The sequence below is a fragment of the Nicotiana tomentosiformis genome, chromosome 6 (assembly GCF_000390325.3).
Source record: "Nicotiana tomentosiformis chromosome 6, ASM39032v3, whole genome shotgun sequence".
Taxonomy (NCBI): Eukaryota; Viridiplantae; Streptophyta; class Magnoliopsida; order Solanales; family Solanaceae; genus Nicotiana; species Nicotiana tomentosiformis.
The window spans coordinates 140873749-140892284 of NC_090817.1; the positions used below are offsets into that span (position 1 = coordinate 140873749).

An 18536-nucleotide genomic window follows, 5' to 3' on the forward strand; every position below is an offset into this window, starting at 1 on the left:
TGAATTTGGAACTAGTCATCATATTATCAGATAGGATGTTTCATGTTTATTTTTATTATTATTTTATCCATTCAATGTTTTTAGTCAACGAAATTGAAGGTCGGTTTTGGCTATGGTTTACACGGTTTAGTTATCCAGTGTATCTCAATTAAGTATTGATTTTCTTTTGCTTAAGCAGATTAGTTTCTTATAATCCAAGCAAAAAAGTTTCCGCCCTCTGTTGTTTCTTTCTCTCTTTTTTTTTCGCAAGAGAAGAAATGCAATAAAAACTTGCTAGATCTCAAAATAATAGTCGAAAAAATGTTAGTGTATATATATATCAAAAATATATATTTTTATATACTTTTACGGCTAACAAATATAAATAGTTTTGTCCGCAAACTAAAACTGATCTTTGCCCTAGAATTTAAGCAGGAAATAAAAGCCCACAATATTTTTTGTAATATGTGAAGAAATGCTGAGGCACAAGTGCAACTATTCAAAACAAGACTCTTGATCAAAGGTAAAATTGGCTAAACCATTAAGAATTCATGTAGAGTAAAATTAATACATTAATGTATGTTATTGTGATTGTGAAATTAAAATAAATATACATTTTCGTAATTTATTGGTGGTATTATATATGTACTTCAGATTCAAGTCGAAGTCAAAAAGTGTTATCACATTTGCTATCCAGATAATAGAGCGGCCCCAGCCAGTTTACTGCTGCATCAACTATAAACTAACACTATTAATTCGTTATTCAATTAATCAATAAGACCAATTACATGTGACTTATCGTTATTTAATTAGGGGCGGCGAAATGGATAAAAATAATTATACATTCATATTATCCACTAATAAGTAGGTTGGTTAATGAACTTTTTAACACTGTGTTAAATATGGATGAGATCAATATTATCTACTTAAAATGAATATTTAATGGATAACCACTTAAATTGGGGGTTCGTCAAATTTAAAAGACTAGAAATTCCCCAAAAAAGTAATTGCATTCAAGAAGCCATAGTTATTATGAGTATTTATATTATTCACCGGTTAACCAATTTTCTATCTGCATTAAATATGGACAAATAGAAAATTTTGTATATTTTTGGATTACCCGTTTTTGACCTATTATACCAACCTAGCCCGTACGTTTGCCACCCCTAAATTTTTTAGTGAACAAGGACGGTAGTCGTATAACACGTATGCATTAAAATACTAATTCAGTTTAATTAAAATTATTAATAATGCAAGATGTCAAGTTTCTAGATACCTTTTTGTTGATGCAGTTAAGAAACGAGGGAGGGGGACGACAATAGAGAGTGGGGACTATTTAGACAGAAAAAGTTTAATTGACTAACGCGTACATTAGCGTAAAGATATCACACATTAAATTTTCAACATATTCATGTGGGCATATTAACACTTTGCCACGCAATTTCAGTAGATTATGGCAACATCAACTTTAGTCTTAGATGATAAAAAAAACAGAGCCCAAATGCTAAACTTTCAAAGGTTTCATATAGAGAAAATAGTAGGGCAAGAATTTTTCAAAGAAAATACTGATAGTACTCATATTTACAATACTAAAATATTTACTTTCACCAACTAAGGAAGATAATCCGTAGTTAGTAATAAGATACGCTTGGACCATAAAAATTCATGCTCAATATAGTTTGACTTTCGAGTACAAGTTTATCGATAAAAAAAATTAATTAAATTCAATTGAGTTTTCTTGAATACAGTATATCAATAAGTTAGACTTGTACTGTGAGTTATTTCATACTGTATACGGTCAAAATCGGGCCTACCCGATTTTGCTGTTTGATCGAGACAAGGGAGTTGCATCAGGGGTAGCCTCGTAATAAATCAGACCCGAGCTCGAAGATGAGACATCGAGCCTAAAGATCGAAGTGTACGTTGAGACCGAGGCCAGCAACAATCGAGACCAAGTATGACCGACTTCGAAGGGAGCATAATAACAGAATAACGAGATATCCGTAATCGGTCGAAGATCACGGCGAAAATCCCCAAATATATCAAATCAAGAGCGGTTATTGGTACCAATCATGGGTTTTATTTCCGTAATTAGAATTATACCATAATTAGGAATCCTCTAGTATATAAAGGGGAGTCCCCATCATTTTTAAGCATCTTACATTCACGAATATCAAGGCAATATAATATCTCTTGCTTCGGTTCATTAACTTACAGTTCTTTAAATTTTTCTTACTTCATTATTCTCGAGGGTTCATCAGCTCGAGGGCATTGTCCAAGCATTGGTTTGTTTTACATTCTTGTCAATTCACATCATTTATCTCTAAATTAATCAATCAGTATTGAGCAAAAATCGCGTCTCTTTAAAACCGCGTTACAAGTTTAATTGTTACTCGATTTTTAGGGTAAAACAGTTTGACGCCCACCGTGGGGCTAAGGATAATAGTGATTGCTTAATATTTTAGCCTTCATAACACACACTGCTTTTACACTTGTACTTGTAAGTGCTTTTGACTTCAGGAATCAACATGTTAAACTCTCAAGCAGTACCCACTCACACTGATATCGGCCTTGGTCTACATGGCGAAAATGATCACGTGGTCGCCCCAGGAAACGGAGTGCTTCCAATCAATCCCGACGCACCACAGGGCGTGGATCCGGTTGATGTCAATTCTCGTGTCGTCGTTCGTGAGGATTTAGGCGCCGACCCTGAAAATAGTGTTCGCAGAGACACTCGGGCAGCCGATCAAAATGCACAAAGCGGTGAAGAAGGTGGGATTAGCCTCCGAATGATATTTGAAATGTTGCAAACTCAGCAAGCTGCGATAGCGCAACTTGCGCTATCAAAGGTAACGATTTGGAAGATGACGAGATCGAATCTGTTCTATTGAAGAAGTTCGGAGAAACTCTGTCAAAGGGAGCAATGATCTGGTATCACAACCTGCCGCCAAATTTCACCGACTCATTTTCCATGCTGGCAGATTCTTTCTTAAAGGCACACGAAGTTGCGACGAGTAAATCAGACATTTTCAAAGTAAAACAGAAGGATACTGAAATGCTAAGGGAGTTCGTGTCCCGATTTCAAATGGAACGCATGGAGTTGCCGCTAGTCACAGATGATGGGGCTATTCAAGCTTTCACTTAGGGTTTGAATGAACGGAGTTCGATAGCGTCACGTCAACTGAAGCAAAATTTGATCGAATATCCAGCGGTGACTTAGGCCGATGTACATAATCGGTATCAATCAAAGATCAGGGTCGAAGATGACCGGTGAGGAGCTTCTTTAGGCTCGGTATATCCAAACAGGTCCACAGTTAGAAATAAGAGGGACATCGACAGGGAGCCTCGGTCGAACAAAGACCTATATCAGCCATACATCGCAGATCGCAGGAACGGAGACCCGGGATGCAACTCCACCCGGAATGATCGAAGAAGCGATCGAGGACAGAGTTCTCGGGGACTTATGAGCAAAAATGGTTTTGATAAGCACGCCGATCATACAGAGGCACCACGATTGTCGGAGTATAATTTTAATGACGACATATCAGGTATTGTATTGGCAATCGGAAGAATCAAAGATACCAGATGGCCGAGGCCCATACAGACCGATCCTTCCCAAAGAAACCCCAATTTGATGTGTAAGTATCATGGCACACATGGCCACAAAACCGAGGATTGGAGGCAACTAAGAGGAGAGGTAGCCCGTCTATTCAACGAGGGCCACCTTCGAGATTTCTTAAGTGATCGAACCAAGAATCATTTCAGAGAAAGGGAAGCCAATAGGAAAAATGAACAGGAAGAGCCAAAGCATGTAATCCACATGATCGTTGGCGGGGACGATATCCCACAAGGGCCCATGTTCAAACACACTAAGGTATCAGTTACTAGGAAAAAATGGATCCGAGATTACATGCCAGAAGGTACCGTATCATTCAATGATGAGGAAGCAGAAGGAATTTCTCAACCCCATAATGACGCTCTGGTAATTTCTATATTTATGAATAAAGTTCAAGTTAAGCGTGTTTTAGTGGATCCAGGTAGCTCGATGAATATCATCCGAGCAAGGGTCGTAGAGCAGCTCGGCCAACAAGACCAAATCATGCCCGCAGCTCGGGTCCTGAACGACTTCAACATGGCCAGCGAAACGACTAAAGGAGAGATCATTCTCCTGGTAAACGTGGCCGGAACTATTCAAGAAACCAAGTTCCATGTAATCGAGGGTGACATGAGGTACAACGCCCTACTCGGAAGGCCTTGGATTCACAACATAAGGGCAGTCCCTTCGACTCTCCATCAAATGATAAAGTTTCTGACGCCGGACGGGGTGAAAACAATACGTGGGGAACAACGTGCTACAAAGGAAATGTTCACGATCGATGAGGTGATACCAATATCGTCACTTTCAATGTCAAAGGGACCAGAATCAAAGGAGAAGTAGAAGGTCAAATAGCAACCATAATCACCGGCTTCGACCAGTTCGGAACAACAGGAAATTATCAAGGATGATGATTGCATGATCCCTCAAACCTTCGTAACCCCCGATGATTCTGATGCCACAAAGTCAATGGTCGAAAAGCTGGAACAAGTCATACTGATCGAGCATCTGCCCGATCGAAAGGTATACCTAGGCACGGGGTTAACTCCCGAGCTCAGGGAAAAACCCATTAAATTCCTTATTAAAAATATGGATTGTTTTTCTTGTTCCTACCTTGACATGACAGGGATTCCACCCGAGATCACCACTCATCGATTGAGTTTGGACCCAAAGTTCAGACCGGTAAAGCAGAAGAGAAGGCCACAGAACGAGATAAAGCACGCGTTCATCATGGACGAGGTAACCAAACTTCTTAAAATAGGATCCATCCGGGAAGTAAAATATCCCGATTTGGTTAGCAAACATAGTTGTAGTCCCCAAGAAAGGGAATAAACTTAGAATGTGTGTAGACTACAAAGACTTAAACAAAGCGTGCCCAAAGGATTCCTTTCCTTTCCCAAAGATCGATCGCCTGATCGATGCCACGGTCGGCCACGAGACTCGCAGCTCTCTCGATGCCTACTTCGGGTACAACCAAATATGAATGAACCTATAGGATCAGGAAAAGACTTCATTTATCACTAAGTATGGAACTTATTGCTATAATGTAATGCCGTTTGGGCTAAACAATGCTGGTGCTACTTATCAACGCCTAGTAAACCGAATGTTCGAAGAACAAATAGGAAAATTAGTGGAGGTTTATATTGATGACATGCTAGATAAGTCCCTGTGCGCAGAGGACCATTTGACACATTTACAGGAAACCTTCGACATATTGAGAAAATACAACATGAAGTTCAACCCCGAAAAATGTGCATTCGGGGTCGGTTCGGGCAAGTTCCTCGGCTTTATGGTGTCAAATAGGGGAATAGAGATCAACCCCGATAAAATCAAGGCAATCAAAGACATCACAGTCGTGGACAGCGTTAAGGCCGTACAAAGATTAATAGGATGGATAGCCGTTTTAGGTCGTTTCATCTCGAGGTCTTCGGATCAAAGCCACAGGTTCTTCTCACTGCTCAAAAAGAAGAACAATTTCACTTGGATCCTAGAATGCCAACAGGAATTGGAAGAATTGAAAAGATATCTTTCGAGCCCGCCATTGCTTCACACCCCAAAAGCGGACGAGCAACTCTATTTATACTTGACCGTCTTGGAAGTCGCGGTAAGTGGTGTCCTAGTTCGGGAAGAGCAAGGTGCGCAATTTCCTGTTTACTACGTTAGCCAGACTTTAGGTGAAGCAGAGACTCGATACCCACACTTAAAAAAACTAGCGCTTGCTTTAATAAGCGCCTCTAGGAATTTAAAACCGTATTTCCAATGCCATCCAATTTGTGTTGTAACCACTTATCCTATTCGCAACATTTTGAATAAGCCCGAGCTCTTAGGCCGACTGGCCAAATGGGCCATCGAAATCAGTGGATACGATATTGAGTATCAACCCCGAACGACTATCAAGTCTCAAATCTTGGCAGATTTCATGGCCGACTTTACGCCAGCCCTCATACCTGAAGTCGAAAGGGAATTATTGCTAAAATCGGGTACATCCTCAGGGGTGTGGACCCTTTTCACAGACGGAGCTTCGAATATGAAGGGGTCCGGGTTAGGTATCATTTTGAATCCACCCACAGGCAATACGATTAGACAATCTATCAAAACACCTAAGTTGACTAACAATGAGGTTGAGTATGAGGCCATAATTGCAGGTCTCGAGCTAGCTAAAGGTTTGGGAGCGGAAGTCATCGAGGCCAAGTATGATTCTCAACTCGTGGTTAACCAGGTTAACAAAACCTTTAAAGTTCGAGAAGATCGAATGCAAAGGTACTTAGACAAATTACAGGTAACCTTACAACGACTCAAAGAATGGACCCGATGCCCTTGCAAATTTGGGGTTGTCAGTCAAAAATGATGAAATTAGCTCGGGGACTGTCGTACGGCTTTCGAAGTCGGTAGTGGAAGAAGGCCACGCCGAAATAAACTCCACGAGCCTAACTTGGGATTGGAGGAACAAATTTATCGATTACCTGAAAAATGGGAAACTTCCGTCGGACCCTAAGGAGTCGAGAACTCTACGAACGAAAGTTGCACGATTCACATTAGCCGAAGATGGAACATTGTGCAGAAGGATGTTCGATGGGCCGTTGGAAATATGATTGGGTCCGGGAGACACCGATTATGTCCTACGAGAAATTCATGAGGGCACTTGCGGGAACCATTCCTGCGCCGAATCACTAGTTCACAAAGTCATCAGAGCAGGGTATTATTGGGACAGTATGGAAAAAGATACTAAGGAGTTCATTCGAAAATATGACAAATGCCAAACACATGCACTGATGATTCATCAGCCCGGGGAGCAGCTTCCTTCAGTCTTGTCCCCATGGTCGTTCATGAAATGGGAAATGGATATTGTCGGCCCTCTGCCATCGGCCCCAGGTAAAGCTAATTTCAATTTATTTATGACTGACTATTTCTCTAAATAGGTTGAAGCACAAGCTTTCGAGAAAGTCATAGAGAAAGAAGTTATAGACTTCATTTGGGATCACATCGTATGCAAATTCAGGATACCCGCCGAGATAGTGTGCAACAATGAAAAATAATTTATCGGCAGCAAAATAACGAAGTTCCTCGAAGATCACAAAATAAAAAGGATATTAGCGATGCCGTATCATCCTAGTGGTAACGGACAGGCCTAGTCGACGAACAAGACCATCATTCAAAACCTAAAGAAAAGGCTGAACGACGCTAAGAGGAAATTGAGAGAAATTCTGCCCAAAGTCCTATGGGTATATCGGACAACGACAAAAACTAGTACGGGGGCAACGTCGTTCTCCTTAGTATATGGTGCCGATGGTCTGATCCCGGTCGAAGTCGGGGAACCAAGCATCAGGTTTCGATACACAACTGAAGAATCAAATCACGAGGCTATGAACACAAGCCTCGAATTGCTAGACGAAAAATGGGAAGTCGCCCTCGTTCGAATAGCCGCCCAAAAATAGCGAATCGAAAGATACTATAATCGAAGAGCCAATCTTTGACATTTCAAAATAGGGGATTTATTTCTGAAAAAAGTCACCCTCAACACTCGAGAACCAAACGAGGGGAAACTCGGACCAAATTGGGAAGGACCATATCAGGTCCTCGATATCATCGGAAAGGGATCTTATAAGCTTGGCACGATGAACAGCGAACAACTGCCAAATAATTGGAACATCTCACTCCTCAAACGATATTATTGCTAAGGTATGACTCTCTCCCTTTTTCGTTTATAATCAATACTAACTTATTGCAGGTGTTCGGTCAAAGACTTCGAGACCTGAGGTTTTAAAGCACGCATTGCACTCTTTTTCCCTTAGATCGGTTTTTGTCCCAAATAGGTTTTTCCGATGAGGTTTTTAATGAGGCAACAATTATATGTGCTACCTGAGGACAATTCAACAGTATCCGAGGCTTCTTTACAATCAATCTCAAAAATTGGAGGGCATCACCCTCGGATGTTATGTCTTCAAGGAAGACGCTTCGTGTCAGCAGGGTCTCGATAGGAAAATTCTGTAAAAGGCCAAACGGTCAAATGAACAGTGCCCACGTAGATAGCCGGAACCCTAATGGTAAAACATGTACGCATGATTGATCTATTGAAAGAAGTACTTTTTCCTCACTAGATGTTCCATGCCTTAGTAAGATTTCTACTTTACAATTTTGTACTTACGATATATTATGAAAACCGGCTCAAAAGCCAATCGCAACTAAAGCTCGAGCAATTAACCTCGTAGTCGGGGACTGTCGTTCGAAAATCAACTTTGAAATCTTAAAGATCTTAAAAAGGCAATCCTCGATTTTATAGGCCACGACCATCCCACCCGGGGACTGATACTTCAAACAAGCTTGAAGTATAATCGAGAAACAAGCCCAATGGGCAAATATCGAGTTAAAGGCTACGGCCAAACTAACACGGTTCGGAGATGTCTGAATTTCGTAATCAAATAGGCCTTCAAACATTATCATAAAACTAGTTTAAAAAGGGCTACCCTCGGCAAATTTACATAAGGTTTCGATAACATCAACCCTCGAAAACCTTAAGAGGTACCAAATTGAACAAATTTATGCTAAGGCATAACAAAGTTTTTGATAACACTGATGGGTACAAATCTATCTTATGCTAAGGCATAACAAATTTTTATTGAATCTTTTAAGCCAAAAGGGGGAAAAAGCCACTCTTTCGAGGCCATATCGACCTGATTCAAGAGCCTAAGTGCCATTACATTGTTGAGCTCGAGGACTCACAAGACCTAAAGTATATCAGAATTATCATGAGGCAAAAGCAAAACAAAGTTTTTATGAAACAAAAATCAGAGACAAATCGGAAAGAAAAAAGGATCTTTCATATATGCAAAAGTATTTACAAGGACCACTCAGGGTCTTACACAAAAAAAAAGGAGAAATCATTCTAAGTGCCTAATCCTCCCCGGGAGCTTCATCTTCATCTCCTTCTCTCTCGGATCCACTCGCACTCTCGGAGTCATCGTCATCAGAGAGTAAAGATTTGGCTTCATCCTCCAGTACTTTCATATTCTCGACATCGGCCGTGAGGTCAAAGCCACAAGAATGAATCTCTTCGAGAGTCTCTCTCCGAGACTGGAGCTTAGCATGCTCGGCAACGTAGGATAATCGAACCTAAGCAGTATCGAAAATTTCCTTTTCTCTAGCGTTAGCGGCTTCAGCATCGGCTTGGTAGACGTCCACGACCGCCTCCGCCTCGGATGTGGCCTTTGCAAGCTCAGCGGCTGACCGAGCCTTGAGTTCTTCAATTTTCTTGGCTCGGACTAAGCTCCCCTCCTTCACGCTTTGGAGTTGACGCTCAACTGAAGATAGCTGGGCTCGAGCCGTATCTCTCTCCGAGGCAAGGCGGTCCATGCTCTGCTTCCACCCCAAAGTCTCTTTCTCTTTCACCTTAGCCTCCTCGTGAAGCTGCTCAATCTTTTCGGCCTTCTATTGAACCTGCATGATCTAAGTGTTAATCACCAATATCAAATTAATATGTCAAGCTCCCTAAATATTTACATTACCTGCTCGATGAGATCGGTCTTCTCTTTATGAGCTCTTACCAATTCGGCTCGGAGGTCCCTGATCTCCTCTTCTTTTTGCACATAGAGGAGTTTGAGGGCGTCTCTCTCCTCTGTAAGACTTTTGAGATTAGCCTCACACCGGTACAACTCAGCTCGGGATTTGGAAAACGCTTCTCGGTAGAGCATCACAGCCTATGGAGAAAGGAAGGAAATCAGATAAAAGGAAATAAAAGCAAACACAAACCTAATAACGGGGGTTGAAATTTACCTGGCTCAGGAGTCGCTGAGCCTCATCAAAAATGATCGTCGCATCCAGGTCGAAAACGTCATCGACCCCCGTGAAGCAACTACGGAATATGTCATCCCCTTCATGGGCCATTCCCATATCGGGGGTCTCAATAGACTTAGCCTCCCGAAATTGCCCTTCAGAAAATGTGCGGTCGGGCGGCAAATCATCAATATTGAGATTCCCAAGCAAGTCACTTGGGGCACTCTCTCATCTTCGAAGGGCCTTAGAATCAGACCCTTTCAGGCACGTCCGCCGATTGTTCGTCATGACAAGAGACGTCATCAGCCCCCGATGACTCGGGGACTTTGCTCGGACCATCTTCCGATACATTCTCGACCATCACCGACTTAGCTGGTTTCGAAGCTTCGACGCTTCCCCTCTTTAGAGCCACCAGCACACTTTTGGCATCTTCTCCCTCCTCTTCTTCACATCGTAGTTTTTGGGCTGCAGAGTCATTCTTCGACTTACGAGCCTTGCTCTTCTTAGGCTTTGGAATATCAGAAGGCAAGGCCCTTCTCCTCTTCTTATCCTCAGCCGGTTTCGGGACCTCCCCTTCCCCAGATGAAGGTGACCTCATGACGGATTTGTCTCCAAGACCTGTATGGGAGGAAATCAAGTGAAAACGAAGCATTTCACAAGAAGGCATCAAACACAGACAGAGAAGCTTACCGTAATTTTTGGCCTCTCATCGGCCCTCGGCCAAATCACGCCACGAGCGCTCATCGTACAAGGAAGTCGAGGCCAATTTCTGAACCCAGCCTGCAAGGTTCGGGATCACACCGGGCACCCAAGAGACCGTTGCACCATAAGGAAGGATGTATATGAGAAACGATAAAGGAAGCAAAACAATCAACAGAAGCTGTTGGTGAGTTTGTACTTACGCTTCATGTTCCATTCCTCGGAAAATGGCATCTTCTCGGCCGGGATTATGTCAGAATTCCGGACTCGGACAAACCGACCCATCTATCCTCAATCTTTGTCCTCGTCTATGCTCGAGAATAACACCTTTGTGGCTCGGCACTGAAGCCATACTAATCTGCCTCGATAGAGACGGGGGCTGTATAGTCTAATAAGATGATCGAGGGTGAAAGGCATACCTTCGACCTTGCTCACGAAGAATCGGAGAAAAATAACGATGCGTCAAAAAGAGGAGTGGATTTGGCCTAGGGTTATGTGGTAGTGGCGGCAGAAGTCGATTATAACGAGATCGACGGGACCCAGCATAAAAGGGTGAGTATATACACTTAAAAACCCTTTCACATGAGTGGTGATAGCCTCCTCGGGGGTAGGAACCACCACCTCTTTGTTTTCCTAGTGGCAATCTTTTTTCACCTGCTCGAGATCGCCTTCAGTTATCGAGCATATATATCTTGACATGGGCTCACACGGCCAGGAAGCGAAGAGGGTTTTTCTACTTTAAAATCGGAAGTGAGGTCGCATGACCCGGGAACGCACTCTTCGATGCGTGGCTCCACCGGCGTTTTATCTCTGGCCGACCGCGATGAGGAAGCTTTTTCCTTCTGAGGAACGGCTTTTGATGTTTTCGCCATTGTTATATGAGGAAAAAGAAAGAAGAAGACGAAACTTGTTGTTTTAAAAGATTGGCAAACGGGGTTTCAAGAACCTGCAGAATTGATAAACTTGAAGGGAGTAAAAGAGTTTTTGAAGATTAGGGAAAATTTTGAAAGTAAAGTTTGTGAAAGTTATGAAGATAGTCTATTTATAATATCTGCTATAACGGTTTGAAAACACTGGTGGCCTACAGTCAACTGGCACTAATTAATGATCGTGAGAACTATGTAGACGCGACGTTTCGGTCGCCTCTGTCGCTTACGTCACGAGTGTGATGTCATAATTGGTCTAGGTACTAAATCGAAGGCTCAGTTCGTTTCTTCTCGTTACACTTCAAGAAATGAGGGGACTATCTGTATACGGTCAAAATCGGGCCTACCTGATTTTGCTGTTTGATCGAGACAAGGGAGTTACATTGGGGGTAGCCTCGTAATTAGGGGTGTTCAAAACCGAACCGAAACCGAAAATCGAAGCTTAATGGCTTATTGGTATCGGGTTAACGGTTTAACGGACGGGGAACGAATTGAAATTTTTTTATTAACGGCTTATCGATTTGGTGCGGATTATTCAATTTTCTTAACGGATAATCCGTTAACCCGTTAAGAATTGAACTCGTTTACTGCTGCTCTCTAAACTTTAGACGAAAGATTCAATTATTTATTACCAGCGTGGGAGGTTTCATAATAAACAATAGTAATACACAAGTAAATAAAAAAGAAATATAAGCACGAACCAACAACGGCTTAATAATTTGAATGTTTTGCAGGATGGAAACCAGCTTCTTGTTAGCATTGCTAGCAATGTTGACTACTATTATGGCTCAAAAAGAACTGATTGTCAATATCACCATAGTTCACAATGCCACTGCACAATACATTAAGCAACAGAGAGTAAAGAGAATCACATGCGGACTTTTATGAGTACTAAGTATTTATTTGTTTATGAGACATCAAACAGTGTGCCTCGATGGAAGCTCGCCAGCATATCATCTTGATAGAGGACATGGTAGCGGACTTCGCAGCTGGATTATCGAATTGGTTAAGTTCAATCTTAACCAAGTTGTGTTTTTATTTTTTAACAGTTTGCCATCTTCTTAAACAATAAGAAATTTGTTCAAATGATATTGTTAATGTATTCTGTTGTGTACTTCTCAATCCCTTACCATCCACTTGAATGTAGTATGAGAAGATAAAAGAAGTATTTGATATCCAGTATTTGATTCTAATAATATGGCCTCATGGTGTAATTTAGTTGATATATATGTATGAGAAATGTTGACTATATTGTTGTCTCGGGGATGTACTCCCCAACACTGTTTTGAAGTATGTTAAGTTTCAATCAACTGAAACTAAACCGATAACCGCCCGATAATAGCTAAACCGATATCAATCCGCCCGATATTTTATCGGGTGGCTAGCGAATTAATACATTGAAAAACCGATAACCGATAAGCCAAACCGTTAAGTGTAAATAACCGTCCAATCCGCCCGATAAGCAGCCCTACTCGTAATAAATCAGACCCGAGCTCGAGGATGAGACATCGAGCCTAAAGATCGAAGTGTACGTTGAGACCGAGGCCAGCAACAATCGAGATCAAGTATGACCGACTTCGAGGGGAGAATAATAACAGAATGGCAAGATATCCGTAACCGGTCGAAGATCACGACGGAAATCCCGGAACAGATCAAATCAAGAGCGGTTATTAGTACCAATCATGAGATTTATTTCCGTAATTAGAATTGTACCATAATTAGGAATCCTCTAGTATATAAAGGGGAGTCCCCATCATTTGTAAGCATCTTACATTCATGAATATCAAGGCAATATAATATCTCTTGTATCGGTTCATCAACTTACATTTCTTTAAATTGTTCTTACTTCATTATTCTCGAGGGTTCATCAGCTTGAGGGCATTGTCCAAGCATTGGTTTGTTTTACACTCTTGTCAATTCGCATCGTTTATCTCTAAATTAATCAATCAGTATTGAGCAAAAATCATGCGTATCCTTAAAACCACATTACAAATTTAATTGTTACTCGGATTTTAAGGTAAAACACGTGCCATAATTAAATTCGAACACTTAAAAGATTTATGGGTCAGATGGATTCGCAGCTTTTACAACTAACACATTCCTTTATTTATGGAGCTCATACGAGTAGCACCTTGGCGAAAAAAAATTATAATCTAAGTTTCGAGCATAAAAGATTTCTTGCTAAAATAGACGCCTACAATTTCACTTACTGGTAGGGGTGTACATGGACCGAGTTGATTCGATTTTTATCAAAATCAAACCAAACCAACTATATCGATTTGGATTGATTCGGTTTTATTGGGATTTTCGGATTTTTTGGATTTTTTATTACTTAAATATTATTTCAATCTTACTTTGTTAAATTTAGTAAAAATTTAAAAAATTGACAAACATATTATCTATTAAAATATTTTTATGGGAGAATTTTCTTAGTAACACATGATAACTATTTTTTTAGTCCATCGATGTATACTTTCAAGGTTAACCGAATTTAGTAATTAAACATAAAAATCAATATGATACCGAAATAATAATAATAATAATAATAATAATAATAATAATAATAATAATAATAATAATAATAATAATAATAATCACTTCACATTCAAAAAAAATATAAAAATTTAATAGATCTTAACATATGATATGAATATGGAAGAACAAATAGATGTGGCATTTCAGTAACACTTGATAAGAAAGTGATGGAACTTTCTTGGTATTTGAGGTTAAATCTTTTTTTAATAGTTTTCATCAAATCTAACAAACATAAATAATTAACTATTTAATAAAACAAACTTAAAGAACCAAAACTCCTCAGTAACATACTTAAGGGATTACTATGAACCTATCCTAAAAATTAAGAGATCATTTTCGTCATTTTCTCAGTCAAATTACGATGCTAGTGTTATTTGGGTCTTGTTTATCTCCTAAGTCAAAAAATGCCTTACAACAAAAATAATAACACCCCAAACCTATGTTACTTAAATAATGCCTTAGATTATTTAAATAAAATTAATAAGGGTAAAAATCATTTACATCCCCCAAGTTTACTCTAAAAATCAAACACATTCTCCAGCTTTGAACAATTGTCATTTTCATCTTTTTATCCTATGCAATGTCTATTTTAGCCTTAACATTTTTAACTTTATATGTAATACCTTTTTTATATTATTTAGATATTTTTTAATGCAGGTATTTGTTCATAAGTTAAAAATATTATATCTTATTATATAATTTAATTTAAGTTCACTAATATTATAAATAAAATAATTATATTATGAATTTATTACAAAACGTATTGCTACTTATTATTATTATTATTATTATTATTATTATTATTATTATTTTAATATTATGTATATTAAAATGCATATAATGTATGTCGGTGTGTATGTGATTTTAAGTTTCACTATTTTTATTATTCTTATGTGTATATAAATTTTTGAGTTTTGATTGTTATTACTAGATTATTTCTAAATTATAATTAAAGTTCATGTAAAGTGTAAATAGATAATTTTTGCAAATTCATTATAAATTACCTATATTTTACGCCCACTATTTTTTTTATTATATGTATTGTATAATTTATAAAAAAAAATTACTCTCTTTTATGCTCAATTTTGTAAATAGATTGAGTTTCGATTGTTGTTAATAAAATTATACGAGTAAATTATTTATTGTAATTTTTTTATTTTTCTCATTTATTTCACTATTGAATATCATTAACTTATATGCTTGACTACTACTTCTCACCTTTTTCAGTTTCAAAAAAGTTTTTTAATTTGTCTATAGGTAAGTCGATAACATAAATTAAAATAAAAAAATATCATTATATTAAGAATAAAAATAAGAAATAAATATTGTAGAGGGTAAAATAGGTATTTTAAGAAGTCACCTCTGATATGAGAAGTAAAATAATAATTATTCAAAGTTAGATGATGAATTTGATTTTTAAAGCAAACTTGAGGGGATTTAAATGATTTTCACCCAATTAACAACGTACTCAATCAGTTGCTGGACTTGCATTTTATTTCTCGATAAAAGTAAAGTGATACATGGAATGGGCTGAACTCAAAAGGGGAGAAATTAAAAAATAGTCAAATTTACAAGTGGTAATTGAAAAATAGCCACAGTTTCAAAAGTAATCGAAATTTAGCCAATTTTTATGTAAAGATAAATCTGAACGAAAACACTGTTCAAAATCCAAAAAATATTCCAGTATAATATACCGGTCCAGCATAATATGCTAGAAGTTCATACACAGGTGCTCCAATCTCCAGTATATTATGCTGGAACTTTCCGCGTGTTGGAGTTCCAGCATAATATGCTGGAAGTTCATACACAGGTGAACCAATCTCCAGTATATTATGTTGGACCGGTCCGTGTTGCAGCAAAATAGTGACTATTTTTTAATGACTTTACAAACGGTGGCTAATTTTGAATTACCAGTCCGAAAACTGGCTAGCCCGTGCTATTTTTACACTCAAAAGGGGATATTCGGGCCAAGAAAAAAATACAGGTTTTTGCAATCGGATCAAAAGACGCTTCGTGATGTGTCAATCTCTTTAATATGTACAATCAGCGCACTTCTTGATTTTGCTTAAGAATTTTAAATTCTACATGTCAAACAATTCAGAAAGTTAAGAAAAATAAAAGTTTGGCTATCAAATGAATTCAATTGCTCGTTTGCTTTTAGCAGTACATATTTTCAAATAACTATGATTGTTAAAATTAATCCCATAGTGAAGTTAAATAGATGTGTCTTATCGGCTTTCATCTATGCCTAAATAAATACAAAATGCTAACTATTCGTGTTCTAAATGTTGGAAGAGCATTCTTTTCAGGCGATGCAATGTGTGACGCCTAAACAGACGTGCCTTGACCTGATAATTTCAGATACAACTTGCGTTCAAAGACTCATCAAATATTTCCTGCCTTTGTTATTGCTAGATAAATTTCAATTGTCTTATAGAGAGAAAATGCAGTAAAATATAAAGGCATAATGCTCAAGACTATAAGATAATTAGCAAATTTCATTTCATGAATCTCTTTGGGGTGTTGATTTCATCTTCACAGCTTATATTGGAAAACAAATCTTTGCATAGCTCACCATAAAATCTGCACACCAAGTCAATAAAGACAGGGCTTTTCAGATTCTTCCAACAGTATAGCAATTCTTCCACATCCATTAAATCACTCATTTTCCCCTCTTCAGCAATCATTTCAACCAGATAATTCTCAAAACTTCTGCATGCATCTTCCACATCATTTTGAATGAGTAGTTCTTCTCTTTTAGTAGCTCCACTCAATCTCACATAAGCTGGAGTTATTGGTGAGGGCATTGGTGCTTTTATATGTCCTGCACGGCAAAAATTCAACACCTTTTTAGTAGGCGCTTGGAATTTGGAAAAAAACTAGTATTCGTAGTTAAGTTGAAAAATGGTATTTGAAATTTGAAATTATGTTTGGACATGTATTTCACTCGGAAAAATATTGCACCTTTGTGAGCGGGGAAAAAGAATTCTGAAAATTTTGACCACTTTTTGGTTTTGAAAACTCATTTTTGAAAAAAATTCCAAAAAACTTATACAATTTCATGGACAAACATATTTTTGAAAAAAAAAATTGAAAAAAGAAAATTGTTTTATGGACAAATGGGGTCTTAGTAACTCAAATTATTAAGTCAAAACAGGCCAAATTAAAATCAAAGAGGAAACCTAGATTTGAAGCTAATGGATTTGGGATTTTATTCTTTTTAAGATATTGAGTTCTAAATCAATAATTAATACTATATTTTTAATAGATTTCTTTAGACAAATCCAAAATTTGAACCGAAATTAATGGGTTCGACCCGAACACATAAAAGGCATGCTAGCTCCACCACTGGTCAAAATATATAGTGTAGTGACGGGTTAAATGCAAAACAAACCACAATACAAAATCAAATATGGAGTGTAAATTTAGATGATCTTAAGATAATAACTTAGAAAAAATGCATTAGTTTTCACGTGTTTCAAAACGCAAAATGAAAAAAAGAAAGGGAAGTTGGATCATGTTGAGCGGGTTGACGCAAGAAATTTTTGAACTAGTTGGTTCATGACCCTTTTATTGATTTAACCCGTTTTGATTCGTCAAAATTTTTACTCAATTTGCTCATTTGTCACCTCTACGTACCTGCATCACAGAAATTCTTGAGCTCCATGACTTGGTCCTCCTCTCTTGGTTGTCTTCTTATTGAACGAAACACTGACACAACTTCTGAAGCTTGCTTTCTATTACTTGTGCTTGTATTTCTTTCACATTTTGAAGGTCGAAATCTAAGCCTTCTTATAAAGAGGGGCTTTCTTAGTTTGAACTTGAACAGCTTTAGTATTTTCTTGCATGGATTGAAAGGCTTGAATTTGAAGCAACATGAAACGTTCACTTTCATTTTTTGAATATAAAGCAGAATGGTGATTTTTGGCTATCTTTGCTTTTAGTTTGGAAATGATATGAGAATTGTGAGTGCTCTAAGATCAAATTTGTTGGACTTTGGTGTATTATATTGGGGTGCTCCGTTTTGTTTTTATTTAGGGAGGGGGGGATAATGAGTGGTGGGTTACACGTCTCTCATGTTGAAGGGAAAAAAGGTGCTACACCATGAAAGAAATGTTATCAACTTTTAATACGTAGTTGTTAAGATATGAAAGGAACATAAACATACAAGTTGATTAGGATTAATATATTACGAGATATGATTATCTAGAACTATAGTTGTCAATTGATTGTGTCAATGCAGAGGAAATAAATACGTTTATATACTATCAGTTATGTTCATTATAAAAATTTCCAAATCGATTTTTGGATTTCAATTGGATAGACTGGACCTTTTCTTGGGGCAAGTGCACAAATACTCATTCTCAGGGATGTCATTTAAATATTATCCAATACTTATTTTATCCTGAGATTTTAAATTAAAAATATTAATTTTAGGACACTTTTGTCTCGAAAATTTGAAATGAAAAACTGAAATTCAAGACCCATTGACTAATTCCTAAATAGAAGCCCTTTAGAGTGGCTACCTGGTG

The 18536-nt window shown here is 38.1% G+C and overlaps 2 protein-coding genes across 2 annotated transcripts; one reads left to right on the forward strand and one right to left on the reverse strand.

Moving 5' to 3' along the window:
- The first annotated feature begins 3613 nt into the window (after positions 1 to 3613).
- LOC138894855 (uncharacterized) lies at positions 3614 to 4417 on the forward strand. The gene has a single exon (XM_070179586.1). The coding sequence runs from the start codon at positions 3614 to 3616 to the stop codon at positions 4415 to 4417; it is 804 nt and encodes a 267-aa protein (XP_070035687.1).
- An 11951-nt stretch (positions 4418 to 16368) lies between these two features.
- LOC104086677 (transcription repressor OFP17-like) lies at positions 16369 to 17984 on the reverse strand. Its single transcript, XM_009590998.4, has 2 exons — positions 17644 to 17984; positions 16369 to 16828 (listed from the first exon to the last, which is right to left on the reverse strand). The coding sequence occupies exons 1-2, from the start codon at positions 17897 to 17899 to the stop codon at positions 16503 to 16505; spliced, it is 582 nt and encodes a 193-aa protein (XP_009589293.1). The 5' UTR covers positions 17900 to 17984; the 3' UTR covers positions 16369 to 16502.
- Positions 17985 to 18536: the final 552 nt, after the last annotated feature.